The sequence below is a fragment of the Coregonus lavaretus genome (genome assembly GCF_964263955.1).
Source record: "Coregonus lavaretus genome assembly, contig: HAP1_SCAFFOLD_835, whole genome shotgun sequence".
Taxonomy (NCBI): Eukaryota; Metazoa; Chordata; class Actinopteri; order Salmoniformes; family Salmonidae; genus Coregonus; species Coregonus lavaretus.
In genome coordinates this window covers 18,140-33,748 of record NW_028163540.1, presented here as the reverse complement: position 1 = coordinate 33,748, position 15,609 = coordinate 18,140, and the positions used below count along the sequence as shown (strand labels likewise).

Sequence of the window (15,609 nt, the reverse complement as noted above, 5' to 3'; positions counted from 1 at the left end):
GGCAATGCGGCAGGTAGTCTAGCGGTCACGAGCGTTGGGCCTGTAACCGAAAGGTCGCTGGTTCGAATTCCTGAGTCGGCAAGGTAATAATAATAATATGCCATTTAGCAGACGCTTTTATCCAAAGCGACTTACAGTCATGCGTGCATACATTTTTTTTGTGTATGGGTGGTCCCAGGGATCGAACCCACTACCTTGGCGTTACAAGCGCCGTGCTCTACCAGCTGAGCTACAGAGGACCCCAAGGTGGAAAACAATCTTCCGTCCTGCCCTTGAGCAAGGCAGCAAACCCCCTACAACTGCTCCCCGGACGCCGATGCCGATTAAGGCAGCCCTCCGCACCTCTCTGATTCAGAGATGTTGGTTTAAATGCATTCAGTTGTACAACTGACTAGGTGTCCCTAGAATGTAAAGCTTCACTGCTCCCTACTGGCCAAATGGGTGTACTATATGAGAGGAAACGCGGTGAGGTCAGATGATGTGGTCCCCCGACACTTGGAAGAGGACCTCCGGCTTTCTCCTCCAATGGGTTGAGGTCATTAGAACCTCCGGCTTTCTCCTCCAATGGGTTTTGAGGAGGAGAGAGAACGAGGAGTACTGAGATCTTCTCATTGATCCAAATATGGGGTGACTCAATTGCATTTCCTGGAGGGAAGGGACCTCTGAAGAGGTGAGGAATCAAGGAAATGCATTTGAGATGCCAATGCCAGATGCGTGCCTAGGGACAACTTTTACCCAGAGCCCAGTGGATGGTGTGTGCTCAGTCTGCCTTAACAAATGTATCAAATGTAGTACCTCAGCCTTTTACTGAAACAGTGGCGGGGACAATGCTTTGTTTTAACTGCAGATTGTCTCTTTAAGAGTTGTATAATAACTCCTATGCTTTATTAAAGACTTGCAAAAGCGCTGTGATTTTTTGCAAGTTGCGATGGAGTTCTTCACCATGCAAGTAAGTATCTTAGAGTAAGGAGTGAAAACCAACGCAAAAATGACAAGATCATTTGTTTTTGTTCTATAAAACAATAAAACAGATTTATTTAATTTTCAGAGCTCTGATAGCCATTTAAAAATAGCATAACAATTTGAGCAAGAGAGGATTTGACTGTTAAAGAGTTTATACATGATACACACTGTACAACATAAAAATACATTTCGGGAGGCAGACAGACCAAAAGGGTGGCCAACCCTCCATTTTGGGAGGCAGACAGGCCAAGGGGTGTCCAACCCTCCATTTTGGGAGGCAGACAGGCCAAGGGGTGTCCAACCCTCCATTTTGGGAGGCAGACAGGCCAAGGGGTGTCCAACCCTCCATTTTGGGAGGCAGACAGGCCAAGGGGTGTCCAACCCTCCATTTTGGGAGGCAGACAGGCCAAGGGGTGTCCAACCCTCCATTTTGGGAGGCAGACAGGCCAAGGGGTGTCCAACCGTCCTCCTGGAGAGCTACTGGGTAGTATGCAGGCTTTTGTTCCAGCATCGCTCTAACTAACACACCTGCTTCCGCTAATCAAGGTCCTGATGAGAGGCCGATTAGTAGAATAAGTTCTGTATAACTTGGAGCAGGGCTGGAGCAAAACCTTGACAACTCCCGACAGAGACAGACATTGTTTATACCTATAAAGAACACTGTTACCGTGGGTTACACAATACAATAATATCAATGGTCAATGATATTAACAGTAAATCAATATTTACTTTTTTCCCCCCCTCTCTCACTACACACTTCTAAAAATAGCTTTGTAACATTTAGACTACTTTTACTTCAACACCTGTATAAAACATTTTTTTTTTCTTAAAGAACAAGTGTAAAAACAGCTACAAAATACAACTTGAACATGTAAAGAAAGCATTGCTGCTGAAAAAAATCTAAGCTTGATTATACAACAGAACAACAAATTCCATCCCTTTATTAGAAAAATTAGCATAGCGATATATATAAATATTATTACAAAATATATACAGTGTCTTCCTTAGAAATGTACATATTTTCTCACTCATCCACCAACTCGTTGCTATGGCTCACGTCACTTCAACGCGCTCTCCAATGTCTCCAGGTCCACCGTCGGAATCGTCGCGACTTCAAAGAAAACCCTGTTGGCAAAAAATAGATATTAATTGAAAGTAATCACTTACAAATGTAATCCCCCCCACCACACACGTTTCCATTTGTGCTATATCCAATAGAAACCTAGGTGAATGCTTTTGTGTGTGTGTGTGTGTGTGGGGGGGGGGGGGGGGGGGGGCAGCCCACTGCTCCCCAGCGTGCTCACTGCTGTTTCATTGACACCAGCGCCAACATAGAAGTGACTGCAACAAGTATGGCAAAACGAGGAGGGGTGATGGCCTACCAATTGAACGTTGGCTCCTTGCACAACGCACATTTCCCTCTGTCCACCCGGCTTGTCAATATCCATTCTGCCACTTTTCAACCTCCTCCATTGTCTCCAGCACCAAACCAGTCTACATGTGTGAAAACAGTGAGTTTCTATGATCTCTGCGACATCCCAGGGAAGGATTCAAAAGGAAAAACTGACATTCAAAAACTTGAAACAAGTTTCTAGGGATTGCATTTTCTTGCTCACCGCAAATCTCATAGGTTTTGAAAAATCACCGTCTTTAAAAAGTTTTAACTTTTGATGTCATCGGGTACAACATTTTTTACTTGATATTTTTCTCTCCTATACGTAGAAATGCGCCATGTTACCATATGTAGACACTGGTATCGTGCTGGAGATAATGAACATCAGGTTGAAGTGGTGGAATTTAGAATGGTCCACACACGCGCACAGTCGTGAAGGCGCCTCTTCCCCCTCAGGAGGTTGAAAAGGTTTGGTATGGGCCCTCAAATCCTCAAAGAGTTCTACAGCTGTACCGTTGAGAGCATCTTGATTGGCTGCATCAGTGCTTGGTATGGCAATAGCTCCGCCCTGGATCGCATGGCGCTACAGAAGGAGGTGCGGACAGCCCAGCACATCACTGGGGCCGAGCTCCCTGCCATCCAGGACCTCTATACCAGGCGGTGTGAAAGGAAGGCACGGAAAATTAAACCATCCAAACCATAGACTGTTCTCTCTACTTCCGCACGGCAGGCGGTACCGGTGCATCAAGTCTGACACCAACAGGCTCCTGAATAGCTTCTGTCCCCAAGTCATAAGACTGCTAAATAGCCATCTATGTAAATAGCTAAACAAAATGGCTACACGGGCTGAGTTGACCCTTGTATTCTATTCAGATTTTTGCACCGTCTATGCACACTCACAGGGCCCTACACACACTGATACTCCCAACACACAGACAAACACACCCTTCCTCAGCTATAAGCCATCTGTGTTGGACTTTGTTGATTAGTCCAAGATGGCAGCTGGTTTGATCACAAGTTCAAAGCAGACAGTCTTAAAAATGCTCTCTAGTCTAGGTTCATTAATGCGGAAGAGTTCTCATTATAATAAATCAAATAACTTAGCTGGTAGCTACTAATCAAAAACAAAATCGCCTACTACAAGGACTCCTCCCTCATGATCTGTGGGTTAAAAGCGTTTGCGCTTGAACTTGTTGGGCTGTTTCTGTCTATGTCCTTGTAACAAACCCCCCTGGCTAAGACCTGTCACAACTGTCGGTTGTAAACTAACATCTGCTTCAGGGCCATCAATGCTCAAAAGGTCTTTCAACATCATAAGTCAAATAACTTGAAAATTAAAAACAAATTCACAACACTTCACTCCTCATATGACCTGTAGGAGTTATTCCAAACGGTGTATATAAACCCTAGATTGCTGACACTACATATTGGCCAATGAGAGGCTTTGAAGCCACCCGTCGGCCATATTGCCACTCCCCAGTAGGAGCAGTCCTCCATAGGAATGAATGGAATTCTACAGTATTTCAATGAAATGTTGTTTCAAGGGGAAAAAAATTGCAGGTGTTTAAGTATTTGTATTTTTTGTAGTGGGGACTGTAAAATTCGTAATCTCCCAAAGAATTATACTTATATACTTTTCATTTTTATGTTTAACTCACGTGATATAATTTAAAAGTATGCATTAAGGTGTCTAACATAATAAATGTGGCAAAAACTAAATGCAGACATTAATAAATGCATTTCTATAGCTTCCAAAATATATATAATTTTTTTTTTTTTTACAATGTTGGGCGAGTGCCAAGATGGAGGTGTGGTGGTTTCAACACAGCACCCCCTATCACCCGGTGTAGCTCAGTTGGTAGAGCATGGCGCTTGCAACGCCAGGATTGTGGGTTCGTTTCCCATGGGGGGCCAGTATGAAAAATGTATGCACTCATTAACTGTAAGTCACTCTGGATAAGAGCGTCTGCTAAATGACTAAAATGTAAATAGCAGCATATATAAAATCATTGGTTATTCTTTACGAAAACAAAACAAAAACATGATTTTGGGGATTTTCACAACATTTTATCCATAGAATAGTCCTTTGGAGGAAGGATTGTTGACATGTATTTGACATTTGTATCTTAAAAGCATAAAAGTTCGAATACATGTGGCTTTTCGGCCAGACATTTGTAGGTGCTAAAGCAAAATATGGTGTCATATGAAGCTTTACAGCTTTCGCTGTAACACAAGTCGTATTTTTATTTCAATTTCTGAATATTGAAAATACAATTTTGGATTTGGCCATTTTTCTCAATATATTGTTGAGCATAATATACTCTACGGCAGTTTCAACCGCTGGCCCATCTTTTTCTTGAGTTGATGGTCAGGGGGTCGGAACATAATTAAAAGTAATTTGACCGCAAGAAGCCCAAACAGATATAATATTGAACTAAAACAATAATTTCAAACCATGCTTACATTTGTATAAGATCACATACATTCGGAAAGTATTCAGACCACTTGACTTTTTCCACATTGTTTCGTTACAAGTCAGAAAACTTGAGGGGGAGGGGCATATTCAAGTTCCAGGGTGGGATCTCTGCTACTTTTAGAATGATGATCCAATTTGTAAGCATTACCAAAAGGGTGAATGTGAAAATGGATTCAAAATGGTCATCCTCTGCTGGTGATTTGCAGGATGTGCAATGATACAAGTAAAAGGAGGGCTGTGATTGGTTACATTGCCTACTATGCCAATTTCGCAGTATAAAATGGACCATAACTTCAAAAGCTAGCAGAGATCCCACAGTGGGACTTTCATATGCCTGTGGAGTATATTATGTTCAACAACATATAGAAACATTTGACAAATCAAAACTAAACTACTTTCAATATTCTTGATTACATTTTTCAATATTCCTAAATGAAATGTACGAAAATTGTTATAAAAAAATAAAAATAAAATATTACAGAGCAAGCGGCTTCATGACACCAATGTTTGCTTTGTCGCTCTTACAGAATAAACAGTATGGAGTCTTAAAGGAGGCCTGGGTAAGGCCAAAATGTCACAAATACTCCAACTTCAATTAATTTCTCAATTATGCTTTTAGATATGTCAACAATCCTTCCTCCAAAGGACCATTCTATGGATCACAATGTGAAAAATCACTTTTTTTGTTTTGTTGTTGTGATGAATCACCCGTAGCCAACCTTGGTTAAAGGGAAAGGAAAGGGGGATATCTAGTCAGTTGTACAACTGAATGGTCCTCTGTAGCTCAGCTGGTAGAGCACGGCGCTTGTAACGCCAAGGTAGTGGGTTCGATCCCCGGGACCACCCATACACAAAAATGTATGCACGCACGACTGTAAGTCGCTTTGGATAAAAGCGTCTGCTAAATGGCATATTAAAATTAAAATATTAAAATTAAATATTAAATTCAACTGAAAATGCATCTTTCGCATTTAACCAAAGTGTTTGACTTGCGCTCTATGAACTTTTGGAGCCATTTCATTTTAGCTCCATTGTACAAACTACTTCAAGCACAGCTCATGTTCTTTTTTTTAGTATTTGACGGATGAAAAAATAAATACAAAATCTAACGTTTATGCAGTCAATCTCTACTCATACCTCATTTTATTTTGAACGCGATCGAAGCATGAGAGCTGAGGCTAACCTGAAGGACAGTACACTTACTTGTGCGATAACTGCAATACCTAGTTTATACAGTACACCTACTTGTGAGAGTACTTGCTCCGGACGGCCAGGAGTTTGTCGTCTGGAGGGGAGGTGAGCATGGAGTGAAGCTTCCGGACGACAGGGGCTAGCTCTGACACACCGTACCCAGAGTGGAAAACCAGGATGGGGGACTAGAGGACAGGGGACAGAGGTGTGGGTGATTAAATACAAACTATAATGTAAAGTAAAGTATTCCCAGCCCCTCTCTACCCAGAGTATGGGGGACTGGAGTGGGACTGTAAGATGTCAGACAAGGCAGTGAAGGACCAGGGTACGTTTTCAGACTATAAACAGGTATTGGCTCATTGATTTCAGTATGGGATGTGTAATAAATTCATAAGGCAGAGCAGAAAGTGGAGAACGGGAGACCGACATAGAAATACACTGAGTGGACATATGAGTGGTATACTCTGTGTGTGTGTAGAAACTCACCCATCCTCCCAGCTCCTTGGTGACTAGAGCCAGCAGCAGACAGGCTGAGGCCAGCAATGATCCTCTCTCTGGGACCAGATCCATTTCCTGGAGACTCAGCTCACACACGTACCGTGCCAGGGTTAGAGTGTCCATACTGGCACTCACACACTGGAGAGATAGAGAGAGAGAGGGGGGTTACACACTGGAGAGATAGAGAGGGGTTACACACTGGAGAGATAGAGAGGGGTTACACACTGGAGAGATAGAGAGGGGTTACACACTGGAGAGATAGAGAGGGGTTACACACTGGAGAGATAGAGAGGGGTTACACACTGGAGAGATAGAGAGGGGTTACACACTGGAGAGAGACATGGAATACACACACTGGACAGAGATTGAGAGAGAGAGACAGGCAGACAGACACAGAGACAGAGAGAGAGACAGAGAGAGACAGACAGAGACAGACAGAGACATGGAATACACACACTGGACAGAGAGAGAGACAGAGAGAGACAGACAGAGACAGACAGAGAGACATGGAATACACACACTGGACAGAGAGAGAGACAGAGAGAGACAGAGAGAGAGAGACAGACAGAGACAGACAGAGAGACATGGAATACACACATGCTGCAGACAAGAGGATAAACATACATCCAACTCACAGGAGGTTGGTGGCACCTTAATTAGGGAGGACAGGCTCATAGTAATTGCTGGAATGGAATGGTAATGAACTCAAACACATGGTTTCCAGGTGTTCGATACCATTCCATTCCCTCCATTCCAGACTAGAGGCAGAGAGACTCTCTCTCTCTCTCACACACTCAGATAATGGATGTTTAAATAAGATCATCTTTGAAAACTAACAATCAACAAAATAAAAGCTAGACAGACAGTCAGAGAATCTAAAAATGTAAAGAAATTAAGCATTCAGGAGTATTTTTTTATGGCATGGGGCCCCCATTGATTTTATCATGTTTGAGTCACTCAGATAGCACAAATGTGTAGAATTGCAGGAAATCTGCTTTGAAAAGGCTATATTTTATCGCTGCGGCCAACAGGAGGGCCTCTAAAATGTTTAGTCGGCCATCACACCATTGGCCACGCCCCCACCCACCACCATTTTGATCCAGGAAAAAACCCTGTACCTTGGCGTATCGCCTGAGGAAGCGGTAGGGGACGGGGATGCTGATGTCGAACCCCAGCGCCTGCAGGATATTTGTCTCCATAGCGATCAGCTCCTCCCTCTTGTACGCATCGTCACAGACGTACAGGAAGTCGTCCACACAGGGCGGACAGCGCTCCTGACGGAGGGAGAGAGACAGAGGATTGTGGGTAAGAGAAAGAGTATTGCACAAACAGAGAGAAAGAGGAGAGCCCAAGTGAGAGGACAACTCTAACCCCTCCCTACATCCGTCCCTCACCTCTCCTACCGCTAACCGGACAGGTAGCGTGCGCTCAATATTCCTCACCTCAAACTTGGACGCTATGAGCATGGCTGTAGACCCTATGAGCTGTAGACTCTCTCTGTTGACCCTATGAGCAGTGGACAGGTAGTGGTCCGTCACCTTCACAGCCAGATACAGGGTCTCATGGTTCAGCTCAAAGTTCTCCTGGAAAACACACAGAAACATGGTGTCAACAAACACACTTTCTCCAGCGCACACACACACACACACAGAACCACAGAGTGCCAACACATACACTTCTCAACTTCACTCCTATTTTTAATTGTCTGTACTATGGGCATACTGCATTGTAGAGTATTATTGTAGCAGCAAGTAGCATTGTAGAGTATTATTGTAGCAGCAAGTAGCATTGTAGCAGCAAGTAGGGCTGTGGTGGTCACAACATTTCGTCAGCCGGTGATTGTCAAGCAAATAACTGGTTGTTCTGGCGGTAATTGATTGTCAATTAACATAAACACATTTAGCATCTCCTGGCTTCCACGCATAGCCTACAAGCCACTGATGCAGACGCTTGGAACATCTACATTTAAAAAAAAATTAAATTATAAATCCATTATTTATTATTAGAAAGGTCTAAAGAAGCACGATATGAAGAAAATGTAGTCTATTTCAGAAGAACAGAATAGCATACTCTGAGTTGTCCTTATGTTAGGTCCTGATGTGGCTATGCCAAATGGCGGTGGGCTACACTAGTTCATTTAGCAGACAAGATTTGCTTAGAATTCCGTGGCATTATTTTATAGTATGAAGAATACAATTGAACAAAGCTGAATAAAATAGAAATATTTTCTCCAAACGATTTGAGGGAGTGCGCACCTGCGGCTATTCTGTGTTGAGCGGTTAACTAAGAAATAGGTACTCCTATATGCTTAGTTTAGAGTTATTAATGTAACTTTAGTTGTGATACAAACATTGGGCTATATGTTTAGATTTTTAATACATTGTAAGGCTGCATGATGCGACTAATGATTTGAAAAAAGTCGCTTGAAAGGCATGAGCTCTGCTTTGTTTTTCTGCACAGGCTGTACACACTACATCAGTCTCTCATTCACAATTTGACAAGCACTTGATAATGCCTAGAATTTCACCGCGGCATCCCCTTTGTGTGGCCTTAATGCACCCTTAACAAATCCATGACTTTTGCGGCCAGTGGCCTTCTCCCTGAGTGCTGCGCTCTCCGAATCACCTCTCACTCACGTGATCGGGTCTTTCTCACAGGCTACAAGTGAAGACAGACACGTAGGGGACGCAACTGCGCGCGTCCTTATCCAATTCCGAGGCGCATATTGAAGATATTGGAAGAACTGTCCACATTTACTTTTCGTCAGCCAACAAGATGAGTAGGCCTAACGAACAGCAAACACACTGGCCTATGTCAATCTACTATCCCCCATAGTACAAAAGTCGACCTGTTCTATTCTGTGCAACAAATAAATATTCCAAACATAGTCTGGGACAGTTGTGGGATGCGATAGATCCCAAATTAATACAATCACTAGCATCAAAAAACCAGTTTTACACAATGTGGCTGACACAACAGATCAGAACGTTTAGCTTAAAATGTTGATAAACTATTAGGCTATTTCTTCACATTATAAGCGCAGCAATGCGCACATGGCAGTAGGATATAGGCGCAAATGTTCCATTAGCGGTAAACAACATTCTCCAAAGTGACCACAAATGCAATTATTTATGTAATGCTTTTATTATAAAAGGGGCATTTTTATGGTGAAAATTATTTTCCCCAAACTTAAACGTATGCGCTGCTTATGTATGCCAGTTAGGCTCTACACCCCTTGTAAAGCGGATGAATGTGCTTAATTCTAAGACGTTTTTTGGCCACTTTAGTTGTGATATAAACCTTTTCAATACCTATAGGCCTATGGGCTAGGCCATGAGGTGCTCGACTATGATTAGAAAAAGTCGCAAAAAAAGGCTATTTCTTAAGCTGGGCATCATTCACAAGTGATAATATATCATTCACAAGTGATAGTCTGATGGGTGACAATATTAGCCTATCCTTGACTTAATCTTGTCTTTACATATACTAAATTATATATATATATATATATATATATATATGAAATTTGTTTTGATTTAGAATGGACCATTATCATGCACCTGTCTCGAAACAGGGGCAGCGGGGAAAAAATACTTGTCATCTATGCACTTAAATAACGAATGGAGGACACTTTTCCTGTGGTTCATTTTCATGCCAGCCAGGCTGTACTCCTGTTGTAAAGAGAAGCAATGTGCTTAATATTCGGAAAGTAGAGAAATAAATATAGTAGGCCTAGCCTATAGAACGCTGATGGGATCCTCCTCTTCTTAAGAGGCCATCAAAACTCTGTTTTCTCACGCAATTTCATAGTCTATAGAAATGTTGCACAACATGAGCTCATGGGCTCTCATGAAGTGTTTGATTAGATTTGCATTGATGTCAGAGTGATTAGAGGGACAATAGAGTGCTGAGTACCAGGCAGTTAGCGAGTTTTTGTTAGGCTACTAATGACCGTCAGCAGCATCAGAGCTTAGAGAAGCCTAATTACCGTGACTAAACGGTCACGTGGTGTGGCGGTAATACGGTCACCACAACAGTCCTAGTAGCAAGTATACTGGTTTCCTGACCTGCACCTCGACCAGCCAGTCCACCAGGATGGACCTCATCCCAGCGTTCAGACTGGGCTGGATGGACATATAGTCAGACAGGATGAACTTCTCCTCTCTGGCTTTGAGGTAGTCAAAAATCTCTTTGGCGTACTCAGCCGTCAGAGTGGGGTCATCCAGGTGCTGGGTGTCTATATCAAACTTCTCAGGGATCTGAAAGAGGGAAGGAAGGAGGGAGGAAGAGAGAAAGAGAAGTGTGATATTTGGGTAAAGCCCTAAAAATGGTCAAAGACTCCAGCCACCCTAGTCAAACGGTTCTCTCTGCTACCGCACGGCAAGCGGTACCGGTGCGCCAAGTCTAGGTCCAAAAGGCTTCTTAACAGCTTCTACCCCCAAGCCGTAAGAGCCCTGAACATCTAATCAAATGGCTACCCAGACTATCTGCACTGCCCCTCCCCCACCCCCTCTTTTACACTGCTGCTACTCTCTGTTTATTGTCTATGCATAGTCACTTTACCTCTACCCACATGTACATATTACCTCGACTAACCGGTTCCCCCGCACATTGACTCTGTACCGGTACCCCCTGTATAAAGCCTCGCTACTGTTGTTTTACTGCTGCTCTTTAATTTTTTTAATTTTTTTTACTTAACACTTATTTTTCTTAAAACTGCATTGTTGGTTAAGGGCTTGTAAGTAAGCATTTCACTGTAAGGTGAACTATCTGTTGTATTCAGCGCATGTGACTAATAAAGTTTGATTTCATTTACAAAGAGCTATACAGAACAGTGCTAGATTATGCTAAATTGAGTTCCATAGAATTATTCCTGACTGTCTCCATTTAGAGCCCACCGATGTGACAATAGACTGTGGTGCCCCATTAGCCTACCTGTGGTCTCTGAAGGTGGGGGGGTAACTCTCTAGGTGGAACAGCCCCCACCACCACCAGCTCTTCCACTGGGGTTTCCTCCTCCTGACTCTCTGAGCTCACGGATTCAGACCTGGAAAGGGGAGACGGGTAGGTATAGGGGGCTTTAACAGCGTTTAGTCATTTAGCAGACGTTCTTATCCCGAGCATCAGTCAGTGCCTATAAGGCAGTCATTGCAAGCAAAACACCCCTCAATAAAGGCAGGGAAAGTTAAAGTGTTTTGATGTATTGCTGTGATGTGGAATGTTATGCATCTATTGTATTGATGACCTTAAAAAAAAAAGTCAATTAAATGGACGAAAAAGTTATATCATATCGCAATAAGAGATGTGTGAGTGATCAAGGAATTTAGTATCAGGACAGGCATTTTTCATTGCCCCCATCACAAGCATCATAAACATATACAATGACTCCTTCCCTTTTTAAAATGTGGCCCCCCCCTTGCTCTCTCTATTCTCGCTCACACTCACAGAAAAACAACTACAGCATTCTTCACAGCCCATCATATCAAAAGGCAAGGTACAAGACTGTTCTACTACTGAATAAAATAGACCACCACAACATCAACACGGTCTGGGTACATTCACCCCCACAACATAAATGACAGTACAGAATGGATGGACAGATTATTATTATTGTTTTAAAACAACGACATAACAAATGGCGCGGGGAGGGGGTATGGGTCTATAAAAATGAGTTACTTACTTTTTTAGGTTGGCTTCGTTCTTGTCTGACACAGTAGTGGTGGTCTTCTTCTGTGTCTTCTTAAGGGAGTTCTTCTTCTTGGTTCCTGGCAGGCTGATGTGGACCTTGTGTGCCTGGAATTTCAGTAGAGCCAAGGAGAGAGCAGAGAGTCAACCCCACAGTCTCTTCATACTGTGCAGATAGGGAAGAATATTAACTTGTGATAGATATGAATTGCGCGACGCACAGGCCTAAGTTTGACACCAATCCCCTATTGGCATAATAAAAATAGCAGAGACAACTTTTAAGTTCTTGTTTCTCAAGTTGAGATCTACCCCACCCTACACCCAACTGTCAGACAAGACAGTCCGTAGTAAACCCCCAAAACCTGGTGGAAGACTCTGGTAGAGAGTCTCTGCCACTCCCCAGGAGACTCATTCAGACCCTGTTTTGTTGCCCACACCCTGTAACAGTGGTGTATTCATTCAGACCAAGACCGTAGCAAACAGTTTCAAAAACGTTAATGCAACTGAAAACATTTACTCCAACTGGAAACCTTTTTGCGACGAAAACAAGTTTCTATTAGGACAAATTCAGGTTAGTCCCTCGCAGTTTAATTAGGTTCCGTTTGGTTCCTAGTGAATACACTCCAGATAGATCGACTGAAAGAAGACAGGATAGACTTACATTGGTGATGTCTACGAAGGCAGTCCTCTTCTTAGGGGCTCCTTGGGGAGAGGAGGAAACCCTCTTGACCTGGGGGCCTTCCTCCTAAAACACACAGAGATGGGTTATTTGATATGGAGTTATGCAATGAAGAGTGATAGCAAGACACCATTGAGGTTAGTTTAGTTAGCGCAGGACTAGTGGTTTCATTGAGAGATGAGAGGGGTTAAGTTGACCAGCAGATATCAGACACCCCACAACTTCTTGAAAGTGAGTCCATGCAATATGCCCCGGCAACACAGACAAACATTTTAGCTAGCTTATCCCAAACTGATGTACCTAGCTATGCCATCCATGATGGGAATACATATTTTGTCTGGTAACAAAGCTAGATACAGAGCCGAACAATACAAAAAAAGAAAACGCCAACGCTCCTCCTGGAGAGATAGTTAGCTACTGGGTTGTGCACATTTTTGCTCCAGCCCTACTACAAACACCTCCTTTGGCCGCCATTCCTTCCAGTTCTCTGCTGCTAATGACTCGAACGAACTGCAAAAATCTCTGAGGCTGGAGACTCTTATCTCCCTCACTAACTTTAAGCATTAGCTGTCAGAGCAGCTTACCAATCACTGCACCTGTACACAGCCCATCTGAAATTAGCCCACCCAACTACCTCATCCCTATATTGTTATTTATTTTGCTCATTTGCACCCCAGTATCTCTATTTGCCCATCTTCTTCTGCAGATCCATCACTCCAGTGTAAATACTAAATTGTAATTGTTTTGCACTATGGCCTTACCTCCATAACTTACTACATTTGCACAAACTGTATATAGATTTTATATAGTGTTATTGACTGTATGTTTTGTTTTATCCCATGTGTAACTCTGTTGCTGTTGTTTTTAAAATCGCACTGCTTTGCTTTATCTTGGCCAGGTCGCAGTTGTAAATGAGAACTTGTTCTCAACTGGCTTACCTGGTTAAATAAAGGTTAAATAAAATTAAAATAAAAACAAACCATCCCTAATCAAAAGTGTGAGGCTAGTATTAGTCAACTTACCTGATTCTCCATCCCTTTGTCATGTAGGTTGGGTATTTTATTGCCAGCAGTGACACTAGGTTTCTTCCCCCTGGGAAAAGGCATGACTGCAGCTTGGAGTTTTCACCAAATGGGTTTCCAGACAGTCAGTGGTTGTATCCTGCAAGAGAAAACAGAAAATTTGCCTGCGGTAAAAAAAATTATGCGAGGGCCTGTTTCTGTGATCTTCAAAGCATAATAACTTGTTAACCTGCAAAGAACAGCTACCTGGGCTTGAGGAGCCGAGATCTCCTCTGACTCCCAGGATCCTTCAATTCAAAGTCCCATTATCCAGCTGTGCAAACGTTGCCAAAACACGTTCGGTACTCACCAAAATATGGAGTTTCGCAGAGCAACTATCGTCATTAATTAATTAAGTTCAGCACGGTATGTACTTCCCAACAAAATACAAATAAAATCAATGATCTTTCGGGATACTGTACTGCTGCTGGATCAGCCGACCTGTGCGTGGCCGTAATTACGTTTACATTTTAGTCACTTAGCAGACGCTCTTCTCCAGCGCGACTTCCAGTTAGTGCATACATTCTTCATACTGGCCCCCCCCCGTGGGAATCGAACCCACAACCCTGGCGTTGCAAGCACCATGCTCTACCAACTGAGTTACAGGAGGACTGTAATGAGTGATTATAATGGAGGTGCAGGAGGTGGATTTGGGCATGTGCACTTCGTCAAAAACAATAGATAACTGATTTAGACAAAACATGTTTTAAATATATACCGTTCATAACCGCAGTACCTACGATAGTTGCTCTGCGAAACTCCATATTTTGTTGCGTACTGTACGGATCGTATTTTAAAGTTATAACTTTTGCAGAGCTGGTTAACGGGACTTTGAATAGAAGGATCCTGGGCATCAGAGGAACTCTCGTCTCCTCATACCCAGGTAGGTACTGGTTCAACAGGCAATATGTTTGTATTGCAAACAGAAAACATAAATTGTGTTGAAGGATCTAACGTTAACGTTGGTTAGCTTACTTGCTCAAACGCTAACTAGCCTACTGCGCAAAGGGTACTTCTGCACATGACTGCACGTGAAACCGACTGGCATGACTTCGAAAGAGTAGCACGCTATCTAGTGAGAAAACGAACTTATCCGTCCAAGAAAACAAGATCTTACCTTATCGTATTTTCCGTACGGTCAAAGTTTGTTGCAAAAGTTTCTAAGCCAAAAATACAATATGCAACACAGGTCGAATGGTCCAGACGGTGAGCTAAACAAAAGTGCGAGCAGACTGCGTCCAAACACCATGCGAGCGGTGCTGATTGGCTGACATTTGTCGCTAGTTAGCCTATCAGCGCTCAGCTACGATGCCGTTGTTAGGGGGCGGGGTCTTTAGAATTTTCAAACTTCTTAGCAACCAATGGGAGTTCGCGGTGTTTGCTTACGTCATTGCGTTTTCATACGGAATTTTGAAGTAGTAAACGGCACGGTGGTGTTTCCTGGAGCGTTTGTGAGAATTCTACAAACTGTTTTTTGCTTTCTTTCACAAGATCTGAAAATAACAGTTTCATGATGCGATTTCATTTGCACATTCTACATGACTTTAGCAAGCTATAGCTTTACAACTGTCAAAAAGTTAAACCCTCTGTCTTGAAACAAGTCCTCGACCTTTCTGTAATGGATCCAATCTTTGCCATGGCCAAGCTGGTTTTAAAGAACTGT

General features: G+C 42.9%; 1 protein-coding gene across 2 annotated transcripts; it reads right to left on the bottom strand.

The window, feature by feature from the left end:
* Window positions 1-1,012: 1,012 nt before the first annotated feature.
* On the bottom strand, window positions 1,013-15,203 carry LOC311118003 (G2/mitotic-specific cyclin-B3-like). Of its 2 annotated transcripts, none has more exons than XM_084192883.1 (11): window positions 15,064-15,203; window positions 13,908-14,046; window positions 12,868-12,951; window positions 12,202-12,314; window positions 11,457-11,568; window positions 10,589-10,780; window positions 7,964-8,104; window positions 7,640-7,795; window positions 6,510-6,659; window positions 6,078-6,208; window positions 1,013-2,088 (listed from the first exon to the last, which is right to left on the bottom strand). In XM_084192883.1, exons 2-11 carry the CDS (start codon window positions 13,989-13,991, stop codon window positions 2,022-2,024), a joined length of 1,230 nt encoding a protein of 409 aa, XP_084049009.1. In that variant the 5' UTR covers window positions 13,992-14,046; window positions 15,064-15,203; the 3' UTR covers window positions 1,013-2,021. The 2 variants fall into 2 exon arrangements, with proteins under 2 accessions (XP_084049009.1, XP_084049010.1); XM_084192884.1 differs by having other exon boundaries at window positions 6,510-6,603; window positions 15,064-15,149.
* Between the last annotated feature and the right edge of the window lie 406 nt (window positions 15,204-15,609).

Bases quoted from the DNA above. Each gene is read 5' to 3' on its own strand.
- LOC311118003 (XM_084192883.1), bottom strand. From the start codon at position 13,991: ATGCCTTTTCCCAGGGGGAAGAAACCTAGTGTCACTGCTGGCAATAAA. The intron at 10,781-11,456 runs GTAGGCTAATGG...TCCCTCTTTCAG, and splicing joins CCCACCTTCAGAGACCACAG to ATCCCTGAGAAGTTTGATAT. The intron at 8,105-10,588 runs GTCAGGAAACCA...TGTGTTTTCCAG, and splicing joins ACTGGCTGGTCGAGGTGCAG to GAGAACTTTGAGCTGAACCA.